The sequence below is a fragment of the Hyperolius riggenbachi genome, chromosome 3 (assembly GCF_040937935.1).
Source record: "Hyperolius riggenbachi isolate aHypRig1 chromosome 3, aHypRig1.pri, whole genome shotgun sequence".
Lineage (NCBI taxonomy): Eukaryota > Metazoa > Chordata > Amphibia > Anura > Hyperoliidae > Hyperolius > Hyperolius riggenbachi.
In genome coordinates, this window is record NC_090648.1 from 226,734,247 (window position 1) to 226,759,453 (window position 25,207).

Consider the following 25,207-nt stretch of genomic DNA (forward strand, 5'->3'; position numbering starts at 1 on the left):
GTTTATCTCGTTTGCATATATGAGAGCAGGTTCACCCTGAGAAATGTGACAGACGTGAAAGGGTCTGCATAAGCCATAGAGAACGTTATGCTGCCTGTGACATTGTTCAGCATCACTGGTTTGATGGTGGGTCAGTGATGGTCTGGGCAGACATATCCATAGAGGGATGCTAGACATAGGCACTCTGACTGCCAGTAGGTATCAGGATGAACTTCTTGTAGCACCAACTATTTACATTTCTTTCTTCTACATGCAGTAGGTCCTGGGTTCCTCCTGGTGCACAACAATGCCCAGTCTCATGTGGCAAGAATATTCAGGCAGTTCCTGGAGGATGAAGGAATTGATACCTATCCCCAATGCTCTCCTGACCCAAATCCAATAGTAAATATTAAGTTTTGGTCTATCTGACGCTACCATGTTGCATCTCAGACTGTCAAGGAGCTCATTGATGCCCTGGTCCAGATTTGGGAGGAGATCACCGATGACACCATCTGTCATCACATTAGGAGCATTGCCCAACATTGTCAGGCATGCATACAGGCATGTGAGTCCATACAAAATGCTGAGTATATATATATTTGGGGGCAGTGGGGTGCAGCAGTTAATGCAGCCATCTGTAGGTGTGGATTGCTAATATTCACTTCTTTCAGTTGATGTGTCATCCTTTTGTTCCCAACACATTACCCAGTCCATATTAGTATAGCTAACCAGCATGATTTTGCTTTTCACATTGAGATATGATGTGTCAGCTTATCTAATTCTTTGTCGTTATTTAATCATTATTTACATTTTCCTCACTGCTGTTTTCTCTTTGGAATTTACAGTAAACATGGAAGCATATAAAGATTACAACTCACTTGTCCAGGGTGTGAATAGTCTGGATTTCTCCGGAAGCACCACACCTGGCACACTTCTTCTGATCGGTGACACAGCCTTCCCAGTGGTGGTAACCCCAAATAAAAGTATCCTTATTGCAGCTTCTAGGTACGGCAAGGGGAAGATTGTAGTATTAGCCCATGAAGCATATCTGGAACTTCCTCAGCTCACCGATTTTTTGAAGAATGCTGTATTATGGCTAAAACCATTTCCTGATGCAGTAGTAGGGGTTGGCACCAGCCTTAGTCTGCTGGCAGAGATTCTCTCTTCCTCAGGTAACAAGACTGAGAAGGTCACAGGTCTGACAAAAGGTCTTGGAGTGTTGTGTGTACCTGGATATGACGACTGCCAAGCAAAGGAGATTATCTCTTTTTTAAAAGAAGGCGGTGGCCTGCTGATTGGCGCTCAAGCCTATAACTGGTTTTCCAGCCATAGGGAAGATAATCTTTGGTTTGATTTTCCAGGGAACAAAATAACATCTGTTGCTGGAATTTACTTCACAAGTAAACAGGGGGAAAAGGAAAACATTGGCATGAGTGCAGAGATGCCATCGATTCCAATCAGCAATGAGTGAGTACACAGATGAAATAAAATTGTCATCCATACACATATGTAATAGTATTACGTATACTTTAAAAAAAATTGGTTACTGTATTTAACATGTCACTTCACCCTAAGGGGTTTTTACCCTAACAGACCAGAGGAATTTTCACCTGTCATTGCTCCTCCCTTTTATTCGCCAATAACTTTATTACTACTTATCACAACAAAATGATCTATACCTTGTTTTTTCACCACCAATTAGGCTTTCTGTGGGTAGTACATGTTTTAGTAATAAACAATGGTACTAGGAAAGAACTAAGAGACACTGGTGTGTCCAGTGATCCACCTTCACATCCATATGCAGCCTGTGTGTTACGCTCTTTAATAGTGTGCTACCCATATGAGATAGGAGGGGGATAGCTACACTCCACATTTCTATTCATACAGGCATTGTTGAGTGTGTGGGGGAGATAAGAAAATACTTCAGGGGCCCCGCAGAACATTTTCCAGGGGGGGCCAGAGGGGGTGGGGGGGAGGGGGGAGGTATGCGGTGCATGAAGCACACCAGACCAAAAATGGGCGTGGCCATAGACCAGGAGATGACATGAGATGACCCATGACGGGTGGAGCCAAATTTACATGAACTTAGCAATGGTGGGACATTAGACTAGGACTATAGTAAGAATTAGATTGCAAGTGCCTCCGACACAGGTGCCACCTAGTTTAGGCAGTGACAGGTTCACCCCAGTTTAGGTAGTGACAGGTGCCCCCCAGTTCATGTAGTGACAGGGAGCCCCAGTTCAGATAGTGACAGGGAGCCCCAGTTCAGTTCAGGTAGTGACAGGGACCCCCGGTTCAGGCAGTGACAGGGACCCCCAGTTCAGGTAGTGACAGGGACCCCCAGTTCAGGTAGTGAAAGGGACCCCCAGTTCAGTCCAGGTAGTGACAGGGACCCCCAGTTCAGGTAGTGACAGGGACCCCCAGTTTAGGTAGTGACAGGAACCCCCCAGTTTATGTAGTGACAGGAGTCCCCCAGTGTATGTAGTGACAGGTGCTCCCCTCACCTTAGTGACAGCAGCAGCCAGAGCCCAGAGTCAGACCTTCGATCAGCCGGCGACGAGTCAGCCAGTGAGAGCGGGCGCACGGTACTCTGTGAACAACACGCTGCATATGCGGAAGTGATGCAACCTTCCCATATCAGTGTGGTGTCCGCGAGGTCCTAGCGCCGCACCCACTCGTAGCTGGCTGATCGGAGGTGTGATGCTGGGCTGCCTTGCTGTCACTAGGCAGGGGGGGGGGGGCAGCTGGCAGCCAGGGTGGTCAGGCGCCCCAATTTGACTGACGTGCGGATGCCCTTGCCCCCCTTTTGTCTTTTGAGACATTAGGGTGCACACAGGGCACGTTCTAGACTTTTTGCCACTGGTTCTAGACTTTTTGTCACCTGAGGCAAACTTGTGAGGATGCCGCGACCCCCCCATAGGTAGTATAATTGCCTCCCGTATGAGCTGGAGGGGTTAGCAACCAGGAAGGGGGAGCAGCGAGCACAGCGGTGGGGAGGGGGGGTCGGGGAGGAGGGGTCAGCTCCCTTGCCTGATGCTTCCTGTCTGCACTCCCCCTTCAGCTATTTTCCCAGCATTACTGTCCCAGAGAGTAGCGGGGAAGCAATTACTCACATCCTTCCGGCAATAAAACACACCTGAAGTGAGAGGAATATCGCGGCTTACATAGTTACTGTGTTACGTATACTTTAAAAAAATTGGTTACTGTATTTAACATGTCACTTCACCCTAAGGGGTTTTTACCCTAACAGACCAGAGGAATTTTCACCTGTCATTGCTCCTCCCTTTTATTCACCAATAACTTTATTACTACTTATCACAACAAAATGATCTATACCTTGTTTTTTTCACCACCAATTAGGCTTTCTGTGGGTAGTACATGTTTTAGTAATAAACAATGGTACTAGGAAAGAACTAAGAGACACTGGTGTGTCCAGTGATCCACCTTCACATCCATATGCAGCCTGTGTGTTACGCTCTTTAATAGTGTGCTACCCATATGAGATAGGAGGGGGATAGCTACACTCCACATTTCTATTCATACAGACATTGTTGAGTGTGTGGGGGAGATAAGCAAATACTTCATGGGCCCCGCAGAAAAATTTCCAGGGGGGGGGGGGGGGGGGAGGTATGCGTTGCATGAAGCAGGCCACACCAAAAATGGGCGCGGCCATGGACCAGGAGATGAGTGTGGTCATGGGTGGAGCCAAATTTACATGAACTTAGCAATGGTGGGACATTAGACTAAGACTATAGTAAGAATTTGATTGCAAGTGCCTCCGACACAGGTGCCACCCAGTTTAGGCAGTGACAGGTTTACCCCAGTTTAGGTAGTGACAGGTGCCCCCCAGTTCAGGTAGTGACAGGGAGCCCCAGTTCAGGTAGTGACAGGGAGCCCCAGTTCAGTTCAGGTAGTGACAGAGACCCCCAGTTCAGGTAGTGACAGGGACCCCCAGTTCAGGTAGTGAAAGAGACCCCCAGTTCAGTTCAGGTAGTGACAGGGACCCCCAGTTCAGGTAGTGACAGGGACCCCCAGTTCAGGTTAGGTAGTGACAGGGACCCTCAATCTAGGTAGTGACAGGGACCCCCAGTTTAGTTAGTTACAGGGACCCCCAGTTTAGGTAGTGACAGGAACCCCCCAGTTTATGTAGTGACAGGAGTCCCCCAGTGTATGTAGTGACAGGTGCCCCCCTCACCTTAGTGACAGCAGCAGCCAGAGCCCAGAGTCAGACCTTCGATCAGCCGGTGACGAGTCAGCCAGTGAGAGCAGGCGCACGGTACTCTGTGAACAACACGCTGCATATGCGGAAGTGATGTAACCTTCCCATATCAGTGTGGTGTCTGTGAGGTCCTAGAGCCCGCACCTACAGGTCGCTGGCTGATCGGAGGTGTGACGCTGGGCTGCCTTGCTGTCACTAGGCGGGGTGGGGGGCAGCTGGCAGCCAGGGGGGTCAGGTGCCCCAATTTGACCGACGTGCGGATGCCCTTGCCCCCCTTCTGTCTTTTGAGACGTTAGGGTGCACACAGGGCACGTTCTAGACTTTTTGCCACTGGTTCTAGAATTTTTGCCACCTCGCTGGTTCTAGAATTTTTGCCACCTGAGGCAAACTTGTGAGGATGCCGCGACCCCCCCATAGGTAGTATAATTGCCTCCCGTACGAGCTGGAGGGGTTAGCAACCAGGAAGGGGGAGCAGCGAGCACAGCGGTGGGGAGGAGGGGTCGGGGAGGAGGGGTCAGCTCCCTTGCCTGATGCTTCCCGTCTGCAATCCCCCTCCAGCTATTTTCTCAGCATTGCTGTCCCAGAGAGTAGCGGGGAAGCAATTACTCACATCCTTCCGGCAATAAAACACACCTGAAGTGAGAGGAATATCGCGGCTTACATAGTTACTGTATTTGCTTGTAAACAATGCAGATTGCCTGGCTGTCCTGCTAATCCTCTTTCTCTAATACTTTTAGCCATATACCCTGTACAAGCATGCAGATCAGGTGCTCTGATAACTCATGAGAAAAAAAAAAGTGTATCGGGGCCCTTAGCTTTTTGCCGAGATGTTGAAACTCGGAGGGAGATATAATTTGGGGGTCTGGCAACCACCGAAGCCCTGAAATACTGTTACATGGGGTGCGCAGCATAGCATTGCTGCTATGACGGCACCCAGCTTTGGCGCTTGGCGCTCAGCCAGTCTTCGGAAGCCCAAGTGCTTCCAAAGATTGCTGAAGTCTCCCGCGGCGGGAGATTCAAGTGGAAGTAATAGGTTCAAACCTGTATTTGTAACCGTTGGTTAAGTCTATATGTGTTTTCTGGAAAACGCTGTCTCATGCTTTTATTGCAATAATTAAAGAGGTCTGCTGTTGTGACAACTGATTTCATAAAATGATTCACTTCTGGGGATGCAAAAGGCTAAATAGCTGAAACTGATGGCAACAGTCTTAGCATTATCGTTACTTATAAATTAATCATTGGAATGTTGCAACTGAGGAAATGGGGATGCACTCTACTATTCTCACTTGTAGTGTGCCTGGCACACAATTTAGGTTGGTCAAATACTACTTCAACAGGGACATATAGATATAAGTTCAGAATTATTGATGTGAAGGACATATATCAATGCAGGAACAAAAAAAAAAGTTTGCTCTGATCATGTTATCAAAAACAAGCAAGCCATACAGGGAAAAACAACCACTGAACACTGACAACCAGTGACGCATGGGGGTCTCCAGCAGAGATGAACAGGACAATACTCTTCTGTTCTAGCAAACACACCTTATAATCTAATGAGAAAATCATGAGCAAGAAAGTGAGACCAGAATTTGCACGTTCACACTAGTAGCGCTTTTCTAGGTGCCAGTGATTCAAAAACCTTTTGCTCAAGTGAGAACACACACATAGCATTACATTAGCAAGAGCCTTTTCAAATCACTGGCGCTTAGATAGCAGTGGCAGTGTGAACCAGCCCTTAACCTCCTTAGTGGTAATCCCGAGTCAGGCTCGGGACAGAAATCCGCAGCTCAGAGCGGTTACCCCGAGTTGGATACATGGGAGGTGAGTAATGTGCAGGGCTGCTGCAGATCTGTGTAGCTGTATGATTTTTAGAGTCTAAAAGCTTGTGAAAAAATTGCACCGTTTTCAGACACTAAAATCCAGAAATAATCATAAAACCAGGGAGGTTAAGGTTGTAGTTTTGAACTTGAGCTTTATTGGAATGGTGACAGTTATATTTTGACTCATTCTTTCTACTACAGTGTGGACTTATCGACTGATCTGAAGCAACTTTTGAAGGGCATTGACAAGTTGGATATCGCTGGTAGTACTTATCCATCAGTACAACTGGTTCATTCACCTCTAGCTTTTCCAGTTGCACTGACTGATACAAATCGGTGTTTTTTCGGTGCCGCATATTATGGCAAAGGGCGGGTTTTTGTTGGAACTCATGAAGCCTTGTTATCTAAACCAGAGCTGACAACCTTCATCTTGAATGTTATTTCATGGCTAGATAGAGATGGTAAGAAGAACATTGGAGTAAACAAATCACTGAGAGACTTTTATCAAGTATTGAGGAATCAACAGGTGCCTTGCATAATATCTAACCTAGACCCAAATTTAAGTGTTTACTGCTGCACATCTTATAGCGATGCAGAAATGAAAGAACTCTTGCAGTTTGTGGCCGAAGGAGGAGGCTTGATCATGGCTGGTCAGGCATGGTATTTTTCCTATTTCAATCCAGACACGATTACCCAATATCCTGGAAACAAAATACTCAATAAGGTTGGACTTACTATTTCACCAAGAACAGCTGAAAGAAAAATTTATGATGCACTTACTGAGCCACTTAATACGATCTATGTTTTTGTCACAGCAATAAAAAAATTCCTGGATGCCCTGGGAAGCAGCTTAGAGATTCAATCACTTATGATTTCTTGGCTACCTGCACTCAAGGAGGATATTTTAGATTTCATGAAGCTTCCAGCCACCCCTCTCAATGCACCATTACAGCAAGAATTAGTAAATCTAGTAAAGGAATGTACCTTTCCTAGTGTTGGTAATCAAAATAAAGTGAAGAAGTACTCCAAGGAAAGTTTTCTGATGTGGTTGGCTCAGGAAATCTGTTGTCTGGGTAAACTGGATGATCCACAAGTGGACAATGTTGACGAGTTGGATCCATCTCCTGTTACGGTGCAGATTGATGCAACTAATCCTGGTAGAGTATTATTGATGTTTTAACTAACAAAAAATATTGATGCTACAAATTCTAGTAGAATATGCTAATATTATATAAACACCAGAAAAACATGTATACACTTACAGGACTTGATTCACTAAACCGTGCTAACTCATAGCACGGCTGCACTAGCGTTTACGCATTGCGCCCGCGATTGCTTGCAGAAATTCACGATCGCTGGCAAAAATTAGTGATTGCATGCGAACACAAAAGCTAGCGTGGTCGTGCTATGAGTTAGCACAGTTTAGTGAATCAAGCCCTCAGTGTTCACACAAGCAGAACTTGATCGATTGGATAACAGTTCAGGTTATGATACAGACATATGAGATAGCCAAGTGATGTATATTGTTCCTAGGGAGGGAGCAGGAGGTAAGACGATGTGCACAATGTAGTGGCTTCCTTCAGTGGTGTGAAAGAGGAAAATGATCCTCTGGATCAACAGGGATATGTGAGGGAGCAGGCTGGTAGAGTGGTGTACCTAGGGCATTTGACACCCGGTGCTGGGTATTATAAGACACCCCCCCCCCCCAAAAAAAAAAGGTGAAGGGGCAAAAAATGGGTGGCGCTATAACATGCAACGGCAAAAAAATGGGCGTGGCCATGATCGGATGAGGGCGGAGCTAACTGTAATTTGACGTGAACCCGGGTGAAAATACACGTAATGTGTGCAGATTTGCCCAGAGAATACGTTCAATCATGTCTGCAGATTTGCCCAGAGAATACGTTCAATCATGTCTGCAGATTTGCCCAGAGAATACGTTCAATCTTGGAGGCGCAGAAGAGGCACGTGACGGTGACGCAGCGTTCCAGGCTGATACGCGGAAGTAACGTGAGTATACTCCGCGCTCGCCTGCTCGCTGCCCACTGCCACCGGCCCGCTGCCCGCATTTTTGGGGGGAGAAGAGAGGCAGAAGGAGGGGACCCAGGTGAGGGAGGGGGGAATATTTCCCCCTCCCCGCCGCTATCCCTGCTGTCACCCCTCCTCCTAGCGCTGCTCTTCCCCTCCTTAGTCAGGTGTAGGGGGGTCGTGGCGACACCCCCCTGGCTGACTGGTACCCGGTGCGCCCCGCCCCCCTGCACCCTTAGGTAGGAACGCCACTGGGCTGGTATTGAACTTTGTTCTCTAGTTGAACTCGATGGACGTATGTCTTTTTTCGACCCAAATAACTATGTAACTATGTACTATGTAACTATATGTTTTAAAAATTCAGCATTGAAGGGCATCTGTGCCCACGCTAAAGTCATGGCCCTGAAAGCCTAGAACTGCCACCTTTGTCAAGTTCCCCCTACCATGTGTACAAGGCTTTAAAAGAAACTTCCTTAAACTCCAGCTACAGTCAAAATATTCCAGTTGGTGTTAGAGTGGGAAAGTGTTAGAAATTCTTGAAGCTTTTACTTTTATCTGTGTTATTGTTGAAGAGAATTCTCTTCACCTCCTCGAATGACAACACAGGTGCCAAGTACTAAGACTTTACCAAACTGCAAAACATAAGTGATCTTAAAAACTTGTGTTTGATTCAGGGGCGTACCTAGAAATCCCAGGCCCCCCTGCAAAAAAAAAATCCGCCCCCCCCCCCAGGGCACGCTCAGGGACTTTTGGGGGGCAGGAGGGGTCGCAGCATAAGAGGAGAGTGTCACAAAAAATATGTGTCCGCAACACTAGCAATATAAATAAATCACCAAGTGTGCTAGGGCTCAGACATATATAATGTAAAAAAAAGGAAATAGAAAGCCCACATGTACAGCACCACTAGGAAAATGCAAAAAGTTTATTTCATAATTCTAACATCTAATAATTATTGACACAATGAAAATCAACATGATAATAAAATCAATTAAAACTACGGCAAAATCAATTCCCTGCTGAGAAAAGCAATCATATAAACACAATAGTATACATTATGGCATCATAATACATGAGAATATATACTGAAAAAAGTATTCAATAATACCAGCAAGGTGGGCGTCTGATAAGAGCCCAACAATGCTTGAACCCGGGTTCAGTAATAATAGTGCAAAAAAATCTGTGCAAATAGCAAAAAATAAATAAATATACATGTATATACAAATAATCTGTGCAATGGCTGCAAACACACAAATATATAGGAGCAGCCTATAAGGTAAAGTGCATGAGAGGAAAATCAGAGTGCAACAAAGAAGATACTTATCCCCAAGTGAAGCTGGTATGATGCAGTCAGCAGGAAGATAGGTCGGTACCCCTCAGGACAGTCCCGCTAGCTCCGCGGGTGTCACCCCGCTTTGAAGGAGAGAGGACAACTGATGCCATAATGTATACTATTGTGTTTATATGATTGACGCCCACCTTGCTGGTATTATTGAATACTTTTTTCAGTATATATTCTCATGTATTATGATGCCATAATGTATACTATTGTGTTTATATGATTGCTTTTCTCAGCAGGGAATTGATTTTGCCGTAGTTTTAATTGATTTTATTATCATGTTGATTTTCATTGTGTCAATAATTATTGGATGTTAGAATTACGAAATAAACTTTTTGCATTTTCCTAGTGGTGCTGTACATGTGGGCTTTCTTTTTCCTTTTTTTACATTATAAGAGGAGAGTGTGGCAGATCGGTGGGGATCACAGGAAGTTTCTCCTCCAGCGAGAAGGCGGTAATGTGTTCAGCTTCAGCCTGCCGCCGCCGCCGCTGCCCGCTGCCACCAATGATTGCAGGAAGGGGAGCGTTGAGAGGAGAGCCCGAGGTGAGGGAGGGGGGGGGGGAATTTCCCCCCTCCCCACCGATCTGCCACACTCTCCTCTTATGCTGCGACCACTCCTGCCCCCCACAAGTCCCTGAGCGGGCCCTAGGGGGGCCCTGCCCCCCCCCCCTCCCATGATGACAGGGGTTACACCAGTGGTTTGATTCATCTGAAATTCTTGACTGCTAAGTAACAATAGTTTGCAACTCTATTGGCCTGGCTAATATAGGATTGAAAGTGAGGCTTGCTGAAAAGTTAAAGAATTAGCCATTGAGAACCCTCAGTCACATGTAAGAACCACCAATGAGAACTGTTTGTAGTAAATCCAGACTGTCGCTTTCAGAAAACATTCTATGATCCCAACTGACCCAGGTTTTCAAACTTCGACACCTAACAATACATTTGACGGCATTTTTAATAATTCCAGCCAGGATTAAAATTATCACTTTCATTTTCCAATGGTTTTCATCTTTGGTTTCCCTTAGTAATTCCGGCTCAAAATGCTTAAGGTGCACCCAGAGTTCACTGAGACAGGAAAGGCTGAACATCAGAAACAAAATTATATCATATTCTGTTATATCATGTGTTTATGTTGATATTTATTTCACAAGCATGTCATGCACCATCTTAATCTTGACTATGTGGTAGTCTTTTTTCTACTGCTGCAAACTGGTGTAAATCTTTTGCTACAGTAAATGCTATAGGGGCAACCATTTTCAAACAAGTTGTTTATCCAAGTATATCCGGGGTGTATTAATAGGAAAACAACCCCAGAAACTGCAGAGGGACGCAAGGTTGTGGGGGTTAGCAACTACCCAATCACTCTTCCTGCAAAATAGTCCATCCTCCAAAACTTGTGTTGGTGTGATAGAATCATGATGACCATGCATGTTTTGTGACTCCTGGCAGGAAAGCCCCCAGGCTGTTGGGGAGACCAAAGGGAGTCAGGTAAAGGGATGTGAAGGTTGGAGAGGCCCATCAAAGTTTTTAAGCAGGCCACACAATCCATACTTACACTTTCGATATACATGCTGCATTCTGAACTTTTCTTCTGGTGCCTGTATTGTACTCTAGGTGGTAATGCTTGGAGGAGTACTGGACTCTACCTGCCCCCTCAAAAAACAGCCGTACTCGTGTTTCCGGTTTCAGCTCTGGGAGAAGACCTTAAGGTAATGTTCATTAACATCTTCATGTTCTTTTGGATTTTAAAAGGTTTTCTCTTCTCCACTTTGGCATTTTATCAGTTTGGTCCTGCAACTTACTGCTATCAGAGGCATCAGGCTCCTTTCACACTGGTATGTTTTCATTGGGTTGCGTTACCCTTTTTTAATGCTAAAGCAATGAAAGTCTATGGGATATTTCAAATCGAATGCGGTGCGCCGGAAGCATCCGATCTGACACTAGGTCAACAGTGCATTATGGGCCAGCATCTGCGGTAACGCGTGTTGACCGGAAGCCATGTAATTCAATGGTGCCTCTGATTTTTTAAACCTTTTCATGTACCGCGTTGCGGTGCAAATGCCCGGATGCCTACTGAATCTGCCTGTGCGCACAGGAAGTGCTACAGGAAGTGAGCAGTAGAAAGCCTTACTTAAGGTGTGTTTTGCTGCCAAGAATTACATTAATGCTCATTACTGCAGGTATCTACGAAGCTTGTTTTTTTAGTGTTGCGGGGCAATGCCATCATCTGATCGCATTGCAATTAAAATTAATCAGCACGATCATAGAACCTTATAAAAGTCCACACTGATCACTTGGCTTGCGGGGGTCTCAGTGAAGGAATGGCGAGGAGGAGGGCGATGGGGAAACCTCCTCCCACTCCCAAGGTAAGTACCCAAATTAGGCTGTTTTTTGCCCTTTAGGTGTCCTTTAAAGGAAACCTGAGGTGGTGGTGGTGTGTGTGTGGGGGGGGGGGGGCATAAGATTTTTACTTACTTGGGGCTTCTTCCAGACCTCCCTGGAGTCTTTGATGTCCTTCAGTGTCCTCTGAGTTCCCTCCATTGTGCCACTGTCCCCCTCTGAAAGATCGCCGACTCGCAGGCTATTGCGTACCAGAGGCATGCCTTCTCAATTGTGCTGCTATGGGTGGTTACAAGGCTTCACACGGAGTAGCTACATGGCTTTATGAACTACACATGCACAGAACCCTCCCGTCCACAGGAATACTATCAAGGATGCCTGCGTCTGGAATTGCACATGCGCAGTAGTCCACAGCTAGGATAGCCAGTGAGCCTTTTGGGGGGACAGCGGCACAATGGAAGGGACTGGGAGGAAAATGATGGACCAGAAAGACTGCAGGCCCCCCCCCCCCCCCTCCCCTGTCCCTTCCCAGGGTATCCTTTCACTTATAACTAAATTAATAATTAAAAATCAATATTTGTAATTACCCCTAGGGCTTCCAATTGCATCTAACCCGCTGGGGTTTTAGTCCATGGTGTAGCAATAGGGGATGCAGGAGTTGCGTCTGCATCAGGGCCCCTGGACCTGAGGAGCCACCTGGGGCCTTCTTCCAGTTGCTGCATTAGTTGTTTATTGTTGCTGTAGTAGTAATGATGTCTTCAGTTATACCATTTGCAATGGGGCTGAAGAACCTGTAGTTACACCACAATTTTTAGAGATCCATTGAGGGAGTAAGAATGTACATACATTTTGCTTGGATTGTTGTTGTCTTTTGCTGTTTGATTCTCACTACAGGTTCAAGTCGGCTGTCACTCAGATAACCTGAATGCAAAAAAAGAATTCTGTCGTGCTCCAGCAGTTGTGCGCCAAAAACCTGTTGTGGAAGAGAAAATTGTTATATCCAATTATTGGGGAGGACTTGTGTACGTTGTGGTGAAAGCAAACTGTAAACTGGGGACTATACCAGTTACAGTATATGGAGCACAACAAGCACCAACATTTATAAATGGTAAGTTAGGCAGGGTTCACACTTACAAGTATCGTGAATTGTGATTTCTCTGTATGGGAATACGCATGAAATCGGACAGCCCATGTTATTTTACATTATGATTCCAAGTTAATATTTTCAGAAAAAGAAGATTTTTTAGTGACTGTGAATACTTTAATGTTAAACTCCCCTTTATGCATTTCAGTTTGTAGCCACCTGTAAATTACCAAAACTGATGCTGAAATTCTTCTTTGCAAGCTTGGAATATGTAATCTTATTGTGCAGTGTGTAGTTCCTAAAAACCACCCATCTTGTTGTATGAGTAATTAACTACACAGAGTAGGAGCTAGTTGCTCATTTTCCACACCTGGACAAATCCATTTCGTGGCAGTAAACCTGGACATTCCCATATCCCCGTCCACACTCCCATATGTCTCTGTTAGGAACTCCTAACAAATAACTGTTTTGCAAGCAATACATTCAAGTAAGCTGAAATGCCGCTGCTATTCAACTTTACAATGTATAGCGCTGAACTGAAGGGATTGGCTTTTTTTCAGCAATAATGTAATTTTACTTTAGTATCAGACTTTTGTCGGGGTTAAAGCAATGTAGGCAAACAACAATTCTTATAAAGGGGTTGCACAGATAGCTCAATGGAGTAAAACGTGGTACAACTGTTAGAAGCAAGAGACATAAAAAAATAGGATAATAGAAGTGTTTTTTTTTATTATCCTATTGGCCTAGGGAGTTACAGTAATACGACTCACCTAAGCCCCTGCCTGTTTTTCTCAGTGATCCAAGCTTGCCATGTTTTGATTAAAGTATATTAATTGACTGTCCAAGGCCATGAGTGTAGATGGAGGAGAGAAGGTGGGTAATCAACAGATTAAGAGTCAAAGTTAGAGTAAAGAAGTATGGAGAATGATCCTTTGGATTTTGCAACCAAGAGGTAATTAGCAATTTTAGTAAGAACTGTTCAGTTTAATGGTGGGGACAAAAACTGGACTGAAGGTGACTGAACAAGGAGTTAGTAGAGAGAAAGCCAGACAGTGCTGAATGGATGAAGAAGCAAGACTGGGCAATAGCCACAGAGGGCTATATGGTCCAAAGAAGATTTTTTTGATTAGTGGTGTTATAATTGCTTGCTTAAATGAGGAAGCAAAATGCCGGTAGAGATGGAGAGGTTAAAAAACAATGTTAAAGAAGGAATGAAAAGAGGAGGTCAGCTAGGATAAGATAAGAGAGAATATGGTCCAGAGCAAAGGAAATGAGGCATGCTTTGGAAAGTAGTGAAGAAAGACGCTGTTAAATTATTTTCAGAAATGTCTTGTAAAAAGTTTGCCTACATTCTGGTACCTAAACTAGGTAGGCTAAATAACCCATAGACCACAATATATTGCAGCTATGGGGTATTGGGGGCCAGAATTTTGGCGCACAATCAGAGCACTTGGCTAATAGATAGCCAAGTGCTTGATCATGAAGCCAAACGGTAAGCTGGTGCACCCACCGAGCACTTCAAGCAGCGGGAGCATTGATAAAATCAATACTCCATATAGCGTTAACAACAGGGGGGAGGTTAGTTTGAGGACAGGAAAGGAGAGTGGAGGTTAGAGTTAAGAGAAGAGGGGGGAGGTTAGTGTTGGGGTGGGAGGGGAAAGGTTAGTGTTGTGAGTGGAGACGGGATGTTAGTGTTATGAGTGGAAACCGGCAAAAAGTGCAGGGAAGTTAGTGCCTGCATAGAAGAGGCAGTAAATGAAAAGAATAAGTCTCAGCAATATTGTGCACCAAAACAATACATGGTGACAATGTACGTATGCAATATTTGGGAGTGACAACAAACTCTTCTACAGAATTTGGCACCCTTGCCCACTGATTGCTGAAATGAGACTCAACTGCATTCACGAATGAAAATTTTACATAAGCTCACGCAAATGAGAAAGGTAAAACTGGAGGTGTGTCTGTTCGATTAAGAGGGAATATTGCTCACTTATCTTCAACAGAAGCTCATGGACAATACTTTTAGTATATCATGAAAATAATTTCTAATAATGGCAGACTACTGGATTTTAGCCCGGTCTTATTGCAAGTTGTATTGCTGTAGGTCTGTGATTTGAGTGACACTTTAGTTTCTCTACAAATTTACCAGTCACTGTATAGAATCTTCTGCTGAATATTGCTGTGCATAACGCCCAATGCTTTCTCATACTCTGTAGGTCAGACAACACTTTCATCCTGGGTGGACACCATTCGGAACTTGCCTGCACCTTGGGCTGAACTTATTACAGAGAATATTATTCTAACTGTCCCCTCTGATGCAATCCGAACTTTAGATGATCCAGAAGCTCTCATGAGTAAATGGGATGGAATCATGGCATGTATAGCTGACCTTTCATCAATCCCAAGGAAATTTCTAAGACCTGAAAGATTTGTAGCAGATGTGCAAATCTCAGCTGGTGAGAATTGACTTTAAATGCACTTGTACACCTACATATAGGATGTACATTTATAAAATGCATGGTAAATGAATGATTTCTTATATAGCTGTCATCTTTAGTCATTATTATTCTGACAACTCTGTACCAACAGGTTGTGGAACAGTCAATGTACACATGGGGGAACCTCTAGGTTTCCTTCGTGCTTTTAGAATAGGTGTGGGCAGACAGGAAGCCTGCGTAGTTAGACGTCACGTGAAGGTCAGACTGAGGACAGGTCAGGTGGAGTTCACTTGTGGCTGATAAGGGCAAAATGGGTGAAATATTTTAACAAGTTTTTAGACCCTAAAAATCGTTCCGCTAGATAGATCTGCAGCAGCCCTGCATATTGCTCACCTCCCCTTGATCCGACCTTCATAAAATATGAGTCGGGACATGGTAAACCGGCTTGCCTTAGCTATAACTCTTTATGCAAACAAATGATAGATAATGGGTTGGCCCTCCCTGACATAGAAATGTACTATAAAGCTACTGATATACATATTTTTGATTGGTATAGAAATCGAGATGTGAAACAATGGGTAATGTTGGAATCAAAAATATTGAATTTAGATACAAGAGCGTTACCTTGGACCCCTGGGCCTGCCAGGACAACATGTGGAGCCTTGCCATTATTGGTCCGACAGGTCCTGCGGGTCTGGGATTCCACATGTACCTCAAACGATATGTTTTCTTCCATTCCAGGCCCTTTGATGTCTCTCTTTGATAATCTAGCTTTTACTCCAGGTGTTAGGACCAAAACTTTTTGAGGATATAATCAATCAGATTGGCCCCAATTGCGTAATATAGTTCGGCCCCAAATAAATAAGGAGTCCATAGAGATCAGGGCAGGTGAGGAAGGCTCGGATTCCTCTTCTAGCTGGTTTTAGTCCATTCAATTTAGAACATATATTGCCTCGTTGACTTCCATTAAAATAGTATCTAAGGACCTAACTAGGTTTGAAGAGGTATGCACTTCTGTAGCTTGCCCCACACATATACTGTCACAGATCTATCAAATATTATTGTTTTTTTTTCCTTTGTACATTTCAAAGGGTACGGGAATGTTGGGAATCTGATCTACAGAGGATGTTTCCCCTGAATCAGTGGAGGAAAGCTCCCATAATGACACATAAAATTTCTGTACCTAACAATGTTAGGGAACGTAATTATAGAATTATGATTCATTGGTTCCAAACCCCCCTATCAATGAGCAAGTGGGACCCTTTGAGTTCTGTGACCTGTTGGAGATGTGGAGCTCAGGTTGGAGACTATCTCCATATGTGGTGGAATTGTACTAAGGTTAAACCGGTTTGGGATATGGTGTTTGAATGGTATGAGGTATCTTAGTGCAGTCCCCCATTACCCCGAGGTGGCCATGTTATCAATGTACCCCATATCTATTAAAGAGATGAAGAACTCATTATTGCATCACTTAATGACTGCTGCAAGAGCCTTGGTAGCTCGATATTTAAAATCAGAATATATACCCGGGGCAGCAGATTTGATCGACATTTCAAGTAAAATTATGCGGCTGGAGGAACTCGGGTTTTTTTGGCCCGGGGCAGAATGGATAAGTTTACTCATATATGATCTCTATGGACTAATTTTCGGGAGAAGTACAGGAGAAGAGGCGCCCAAGACGATAAAATATATTAAACACTTAAAGAGACACTGAAGCGAAAAAAAATGATGATATTATGATTTGTATGTGTAGTACAGCTAAGAAATAAAACATTAAGATCAGATACATCAGTCTAATTGTTTCCAGTACAGGAAGAGTTGAGAAACTCCAGTTGTTATCTCTATGCAAACAAGCCATTAAGCTCTCAGACTTAAGGTGCCCATACACTCGTCAGATTGGCAGCAGATAGATAAGAAATGCATCTGATGATCTATCTGATGCGTTTTTAGAACATTTTTTACCAGGATAGAATTCCAATAGATTTCAGTTTGAAATCTATTGAAATTCGATCTGATGGCATTTTTTTGCCATCAGATTTCCATTAAGGCCAATGCAAACTGATAAGCAATCTCATCAGATCGACCTAAATTTTCTACCCTGCCAGTTCGATGGAAATCCATCGAAATCGATCGAAATCGGCCATCGATCGGTCGATTGGTCAACCGATTAGCAAACGATCAATCGATCGGTCGATCGGGATCGATCGGTCGGCCAGAAAATCGGCTGAGTGTATGGGCCCCTTAAGTTAGTCGTGGAGAGGGCTGTTATCTGACTTTTATTATCTCAACTGTAAGTGAACTGTTTACTTTTCCTCTGCTAGAGGAGAGGTCATTACTTCACAGACTGCTCTGAAAGACTCATTTTGAATGCTGAGTGTTGTGTAATCTGCACATATTAGAGAATGATGCAATGTTAGAAAAAACACTATATACCTGAAAATAAAAATATGAGAATATTTTCTTTGCTGCTAATCTTCTAGTAATTATTCATAGTACACAACCAATTCACTATATCATATTTTTTTTTCGCTTCAGTGTCTCTTTAAGTACCGACGGAAAACCGACGAATCTTCACGCATACCTGCCGCAACCGCCGTCACTGCCGCACGCTGGGATCCTCAGGACATGGACTCTGCCGTCTCTATGACGGCAGAGTCATGTGAGCTGGTCAGGAACCGCTTTCATTGGCTCCTGACCATGTCTATCAATGTAAGCCTATGGGAGCGGCTTACATTGATAGACACGGCCAGGAGCCAATGAAATCGTCTCCTGACCGGCTCACATCGCTTTGCCGTCATAGAGAGCCTGTGAGCTGCGGCGAGAAACGTCAGGTTTGAGTGGCGCAATCAGCGGGGAGCGACGGAAACAGCGAGTGTGCGCCACGGACGGTGGTTGAAATCTACGCCCTTCCAGAGAGAAGCCCACCAAAACAGGGCATAGATTTCAGTCACCGCGGTCCTAAAGTAGCTAAAAACAACTAAAAATAGAAAAAATGAGGTGGCTTACCTCAATGACGACAGATTCATAAGATAGGAATTGTTTATTAATATAGAGCACAGGCAACGCGTTTCGTGGGAACTTGCCTACTTCCTCAGACCAGATAAAGTGCCACTAAATGCTGGTGGAGGATTTACTATCAGTGGTCCCCAAAGGGTTAAAGATAATCTGTACTTTTAAATAAATAAAAAATATTATTTACGGATACTTACCTCTGGAGGGGGAAGCCTCTGGATCCTAATGAGGCTTACCCGTCCTCCTCAGCCAGCCCAATCCAGCGCTGGCACATCCAAATTAACTAAAACAATAATAATAAAAGTTGCCTGCCTGTGCAGGCGTACTAACGGCTTTCTTCTCAGGCTCCGGCGCAGTAGAGCAGACCTGATCGGGGTCGTCTATTTCCGCTAGAGCTGTAGCAGTAAGCTGCTAGTTTACCTGCGTGCAGTGGCAACAAGACTTTAGGAGGTCCCAGCGCTGGAACGCCTCTGCTGGGGAGGGTGGGAAAAGCTGCTTTAGGATCAAGAGGCTTCCCCTTCCTGAGGTAAGTGCCCGCCCCAGGGACACTTTTTTTCCGTCAGGTTCACTTTAACCTCTGGAGGCCCAAACCTACAAAAGCTCAAGTATCTCATAGAGGTAAAATATGTCAACTGAGCAGAAGCCTGAACTAAGCATCATGAAAATCGCTGCTATTTAGCTCTGCTTAAACTGAATCAAATAGCTAATATTCAAGACAAAGTTAACGTTGACCTAAACAGTAACACTAACAGAGAGCAGCGAAAACCCAAAGGAAGTTCTAAACCTTTCCCACTGTGTCTAAAACTAAGCAAATAAGAAAAACATGTTTTGGCTGGAATTCTACAATAAATACCCGGCCTTATTCACAGTTATATAATTAACTAATTTATTTCCATAGGATGGATGCATGCTGGGTACCCTATAATGTGCCACCTACAGTCAGCAGCTGCATTAGTAGATCTTGAAGGTATGAATAAAAATGGAATCTGGGGTCCAGTTCATGAACTAGGACATAATCAACAGCGATCTCCTTGGGAATTTCCACCTAACACTACAGAAGCTACATGCAACTTGTGGTCCGTGTACGTACATGAAACTCTCTTTAACATTCCAAGAGAGAAAGCTCATGGTGACTTAAGGCCAACGGTGAGAGAGGATCGTATTAAGAAGTATTTACAGAATGGTGCCAAACTGGAGAAATGGTCAGTGTGGACAGCACTTGAAACTTTTCTTCAGGTATAAAATGGTGCAATCCCTTGATATAATGGTAACAAAAAGTATTAGCAATTATATTTCACAACCACGATTTCCTACAGCAACCAGTAGAACAATTTTCTCTTTATAAAAAAGAGTTTTTTCGATTCTTAAAGTGGACCTGAACTCAAAACTTCCTCTCTGCTCTAAAAGTTATGAAGCAGCATAAGGGGCAGAACTAGAAATCACCGGGCCCCCCTGCAAAACTTTGGATGCTTCCCCCCTCCCCCGCACAGGTAAACTGAGAACCAATGTTATACAATTGGCTAGTGCACACTTGAATGTATTTACTCCATGCAGATAAAAACAGACAGCAGTGAAGCACTGCAGGCATTTTCTCTATCAATTACATTAGCTTCTGTAATAAAACATGCATGATTTCATACATATAGATACACATGGGACTTGATTCACTAAACCGTGATAACTCATATCACTGCCGCGGTAGCGTGAATTTTCGCACGCAATTGCAAATTTTTCATGCGCATCTGCGTGCGAAAATTTGCGATTGCGTGCGAAAATGCTAGCGCGGCCATGATATGTGTTATTACGGTTTAGTGAATCAAGCCCATGGTGTGAAGAAAACACATACAGAAAACCAACTGACGAGTGTGCTCCCAGCCTCAGCTTATTATACTCACTCTGTACATCTCTGATGGAGCAGAACTGGCTCTGCAGACTTTAACAGCATCACTATAGTACACAGCACTTGGGGAGGGGTGGAGAGGCTGGGGGCAGGGGCTGTACACAAGACCCTGCTGCACACTGAAAAGGGACTGTCTACAAATCTTTGTCTGCAAAACTTTGTATGATACGTTATCTGTGGGTGAGCAGATGCAGTCATTAGAACAATTGTGCAGAGAGCAGAAAGGTTTTTCTTTCTGTGCCCTTAGTTGTCAGTCTCTCAGGACAGGGAAAAGAAACTTTTCCCCCCATGGAGGCCACTGCGGCTGCATCCTTAGCAGGGTCTATTGTTATGCCGCTGAACAGCATAATAACCTTTTCTTTGTTATAGCTGATACAATGCTACAATACATCTACAGTGTGTCTACTTCCTGATTTCACATAAGCAGACATATTTGTTAATATCCTATGCTTTCAAATGAGCTTATCTGCCTTATCTGTCGTGACAGGTGACACAGGAGAGATCAAATTATAGCTTGTGATTAGACACAGATGAGGGGGAATTAGACAGGCTTAAGTCTCTAAATGCATACAGGTCACCTTTCTCTATGTTTTCCTTCTGTAGTGTGCAAGTGTTCAGGTCTACTTTAAGAGTAAAACTCCTGTGAGAATTAATTTTACCCATCAACTATTATCAATGGGTGATGGTTGTGAGGCACTGCAAAAACCAGTGGGGATATATAAGATTAGTAACCATCAGAAATCATTTGCTAGTTTTTTTTTTAGGGAAAAGCTTGGAGGTTAATCCACTTGTCATATCAATGTTCTTTCCACTATCTTAGTTAAACCAACTGGCAATATTAGGTCAGGTACTGATCTGTAAACTTGTGGCCCCAGTTACCCCAGCAAATTAAAAAACTTAAAGGAACATTGAGCACCTTTTAAAAATACAATTTACACTTACCTGGAGCTTCCTCCAGCCCACCGTAGGGCATGAGGTCTTCCGGTGCCCTCCTGGTCCTCTCCCGGTCCCGCTGGCGGCTCTGTTAATCGGCGACTTCAGCCTGAAGTTGCTAGTACGCGTCACGCACGCTACGCTACGCCGGCCGGCATGAGAGTCCCGCGCATGCGTGGTTCCTCTGAACGGAGCCACCAGCGAGACTAGGAGAGTAGCCAGGAGGACCCCGGATAACCTCGCAGCCTACGGTGGGCTGGAGGAAGCCCCAGGTAAGTGTAAATGGTGTTTTAAAAGGCGTTCAGAGATTGTTTCAAAGATTTTTTTTAGCGTAATAATCTTTAGTCAGCCCAGTACAAAGTGCTGCATAAAGAAAGTAAAAGTATAGAATGTGACTTTAACAGAAAAAAAGCCTGCCAGTAGGAGCTAGTAGAAATAAGTATTCTGTAAGAAGAGGCTTTGTTTTCCTTCACTAAAAATACTAGATACTAAGCATGCATCTGGGTGGGGCCACAGCTGTACTCAGATATGACATGAGACTTTTTGTTACTGTCTACACAGACGTGGTTACTAATGCTGCAATTTAGCTGCATTCAATTGTAGCCGCAATGCAGGGGAGGTGTAACGATTGGTGTCAGCTAAACAGAGAATGATCACCTGAGGAGCGGGTGATTAAGACTATACTGCAGCCAGTGGACACCTGAGGAGCAGGTGTTACAGACAGTGCTGCAAAGGATATTCACCTGAGGAGCGGGTGATTAAGACTATACTGCAGCCAGTGGACACCTGAGGAGCAGGTGTTACAGACAGTGCTGCAAAGGATATTCACCTGAGGAGCAGGTGATTAAGACTATACTGCAGCCAGTGGGCACCTGAGGAGCAGGTATTACTGACAGTGCTGCAAAGGGTATTCACCTGAGGAGCAGGTGATTAAGACTACACTGCAGCCAAGGGACACCTGAGGAGCAGGTGTTTACAGACAGTGCTGCAGTGGAGCTTCACCTGAGGAGCAGGTGCGAAGCCACAGATCCCTCGCCAGTGGCTAGGCCCACTGGTGAGGCAAGAAGGTCAGACAAGCAGAGTAGGCAACGTACGGACAGATAAGGTACAAAGACAGAAGACTGATTCAGTGTCCGGTCCAGGCAGGGTTGGCAACATGAATCAGATGAGCAGAGGTACAGAGTCAGTAAGCAGGAGAATAGTCAACGGAAGCAGAAGGTCATAACAGATAATACAATAAACTAGTACTTTAAGCTATCAACAGAATCTGGCTAAGTGTGGATCCCCAGCTCCGGCTGGTTCTAGCACACTTTGGGATCTGACTAGGTCTGTGCGCTCACACGTTAGCATTCGCAACAGCAGACACGGAACAACTGACAGACTACCACTACATATACATAGCAGCTCCGCAACGCCGCCCCAGTCACTCAGCCAATCCAAGATAGCGATTGGAGTCAGCTGACCTGGCAGATCATCTGACTCCCCTTCTATTCACATAAAGGTCCTGTCGCCTGGCGCGCGGGCGCGTAGCCCTCAATCTATGTGCAATAGAAGGACCAGGCAGAGCATCAGCATGTAACTGCGCGGCCGAAGCCGCTGGCTGATACGCGGAGATAGCCGCCATGCCGCTTGTCTCCGCGGCGGCATCTCCACTATCCATTACAGGAGGAACAGGAAGTGAAAGGAGGTGGGGGAGGAGAGTTAGACGTGAGAGTAAGAAGTGAGGTGAATAGAGAGAGGGAGAGAGAGAGAGGGAGAGAGAGAGGGAGAGAGAGAGAGAGAGAGAGAGAAATACATTGATGAGCAAGATACAGATAACAGAGAGAAATTTAGAGGTACATTGCACATCAGTTATTTTGGCATTACTCATTGTTTATTACCTGACCACCTGGGTTTGTAAAGCTGACTTACAGAACCAATCACTGATACCTGAGAGAAGAGCAAGTCTGAGAACCAACTAAACTCCTCCCCTTATCCAATCATCACTCACATGAAGTAGTCAGGGAAGATCTGGAAGGAGGCACCGACTAGTTCCTACCTCTGAACACAGAGCTGACCCTGCCCATCTCCTCTTTGTACTTCACAGTGACAGCTTTGTGGTGGGGAAGCAACTTCCACTCTTCTCTTAGCTCCATACATTGTGTACACATCTATGGGTCATATGACTGACATTTCCTAAGGGAATTTCTCTGGAATGATTGCATCAAATATGATAAATGTTGTATAATAGCATTGTCCCATGTTCACCTTCATTATCAATAAGACGTCAGAGAAAGCCCCATTTGTATGACATAATAATTTCTCTAAATACCATTGACCAGTCTTTTATTGTGCCTTTTATGACAGCCACACATGAAACAATATGGTGGATTAATACCATAATTTGATAAAATGATGACATCTGCAGAAAAAGTAAATGTCCCTTAACAGATAAGGAACAATATCACAAGTACAAACTTTGTCAAAATAAGTTTATTTTCTATGTAGCTCTTACTGTATATCCATAAATAAATGTAGAGATTGTGTTTTTATCCTAAACATGCATCTTGTACAAATACTCATGCCAGCAGTTAATAGCCAGTGTTTTGTGTGTTGCAGCTACAGGAAGCCTTCGGCTGGGAACCCTTCGAACAACTATTCTTGGAATATCAGTCAATGCCAAATGTCAGCCATGACAAAACAGCTAAGATGAATCTCTATGCTGAGACTTTCTCTCGTATTGTCAATAAGAATCTGTCTCCATTCCTCAAGTCTTGGGGCTGGCCCATCGAAGAAAGTACCAGTCAAAAATTATCCACATTGCCTGAGTGGGAGAATCCTATGAAGGCTTATATAACAGCAATGAAAGCTGAACCAAACCAAGCATTCATTTAAAGAGACTTTGTAACAAAAATTGCATCCTGTTTTTTATCATCCTACAAGTTCCAAAAGCTATTCTAATGTGTTCTGGCTTACTGCAACACTTTCTGCTATCACAGCCTCTGTAATAAATCAATGTATCTTTCCCCTGTCAGACTTGTCGGCCAGTGTCTGGAAGGCTGCCAAGTTCTTCAGTGTTGTGGTTCTGCTATGAACTCCCCCTTTCAGGCCCCTCTCTGCACACTGCCTGTGTGATATTTAGATTAGTGCAGCTTCTCTCTGCTCTCGTATCTTTTACAAGCTGGATAAAGTGTCCTCTGAGCTGGCTGGGCTTTCACATACTGAGGAAATTCAGACAAGGGCAAAGCTGTTTGCAGGAAGAAAAGAGCAGCCTGAAACTTCAGTGCATGAGAGCAGAAGGGGGAAAGAAACACACAAATGATCTCTTGAGATTCAAAAGGAAGGGTGTATACAGCCTGCTTGTGTATGGATGTATTTTGTATGTGTGGACATACTGTACATCAACCTACTTCCTGTTTTGGTGGCCATTTTGTTTGTTTATAAACAAACTTTTTAAAACTGTTTTTAACCACTTTTAATGCGGCGGGGAGCGGCGAAATTGTGACAGAGGGTAATAGTAGATGTCCCCTAACGCACTGGTATGTTTACTTTTGTGCGATTTTAACAATACAGATTCTCTTTAAATGTACAAATATCCAAAGAAAAAAGAAACTTATTAGATACATATTTTTTGTTCCAGAAGATGTTTTATGACTCCTGCAAAGTAACTACTGTACTTTTCGCCGTATAAGACGCACTTTTTCTCTCCCCAAAAATGGGGAGAAAAAGTCCCTGCGTCTTATACGGCAAAGGCAGGGAATTCCCGACTTCCGAACGCCCGCTGATACGAACTGCCGCTATGTCGGAGATTCCCTGCCTGTTTCCCCCTGTGCCTGGCTCCCCCCTATGTGTTTATCCTGCTCCCCCCCCCCCCCCCCGCTTACATGTCTAAGCCCCCCGCTTATGTCGCCGGGTCCCCCCTGTGTATGCAGCGGCAGCGGGCAGCAGCTTACCTCCACCATCTTGCCCGCGGCGATTGAAGACATCCGGCTCCTGTGGGCGGCTTCCTCTAGTGCTGGCTTCTAATGACGCGTCATCAATTACGCGTCATTAGAATCCGGCACTAGAGGAAGCCGCCCACAGGAGCCGGATGTCTTCAATCGCCGCGGGCAAGATGGAGGAGGTAAGCTGCTGCCCGCTG

At 44.5% G+C, this 25,207-nt stretch overlaps 1 protein-coding gene across 1 annotated transcript in view; it reads left to right on the forward strand.

Annotated features, from left to right (window-relative positions):
- Positions 1-24,932, forward strand: part of LOC137563442 (TRPM8 channel-associated factor homolog) — a 67,241-nt gene extending 42,309 nt beyond the window's left edge. Inside the window, exons 2-8 of the mRNA XM_068275880.1 lie at positions 825-1,446; positions 6,220-7,175; positions 10,995-11,089; positions 12,615-12,828; positions 15,021-15,260; positions 19,153-19,490; positions 23,686-24,932. Coding sequence (XP_068131981.1) covers positions 830-1,446; positions 6,220-7,175; positions 10,995-11,089; positions 12,615-12,828; positions 15,021-15,260; positions 19,153-19,490; positions 23,686-23,961 — 2,736 coding nt within the window. The 5' untranslated portion in view covers positions 825-829 and the 3' untranslated portion in view covers positions 23,962-24,932. The remainder of the gene's footprint in view (positions 1-824; positions 1,447-6,219; positions 7,176-10,994; positions 11,090-12,614; positions 12,829-15,020; positions 15,261-19,152; positions 19,491-23,685) is intronic.
- Positions 24,933-25,207: the final 275 nt, after the last annotated feature.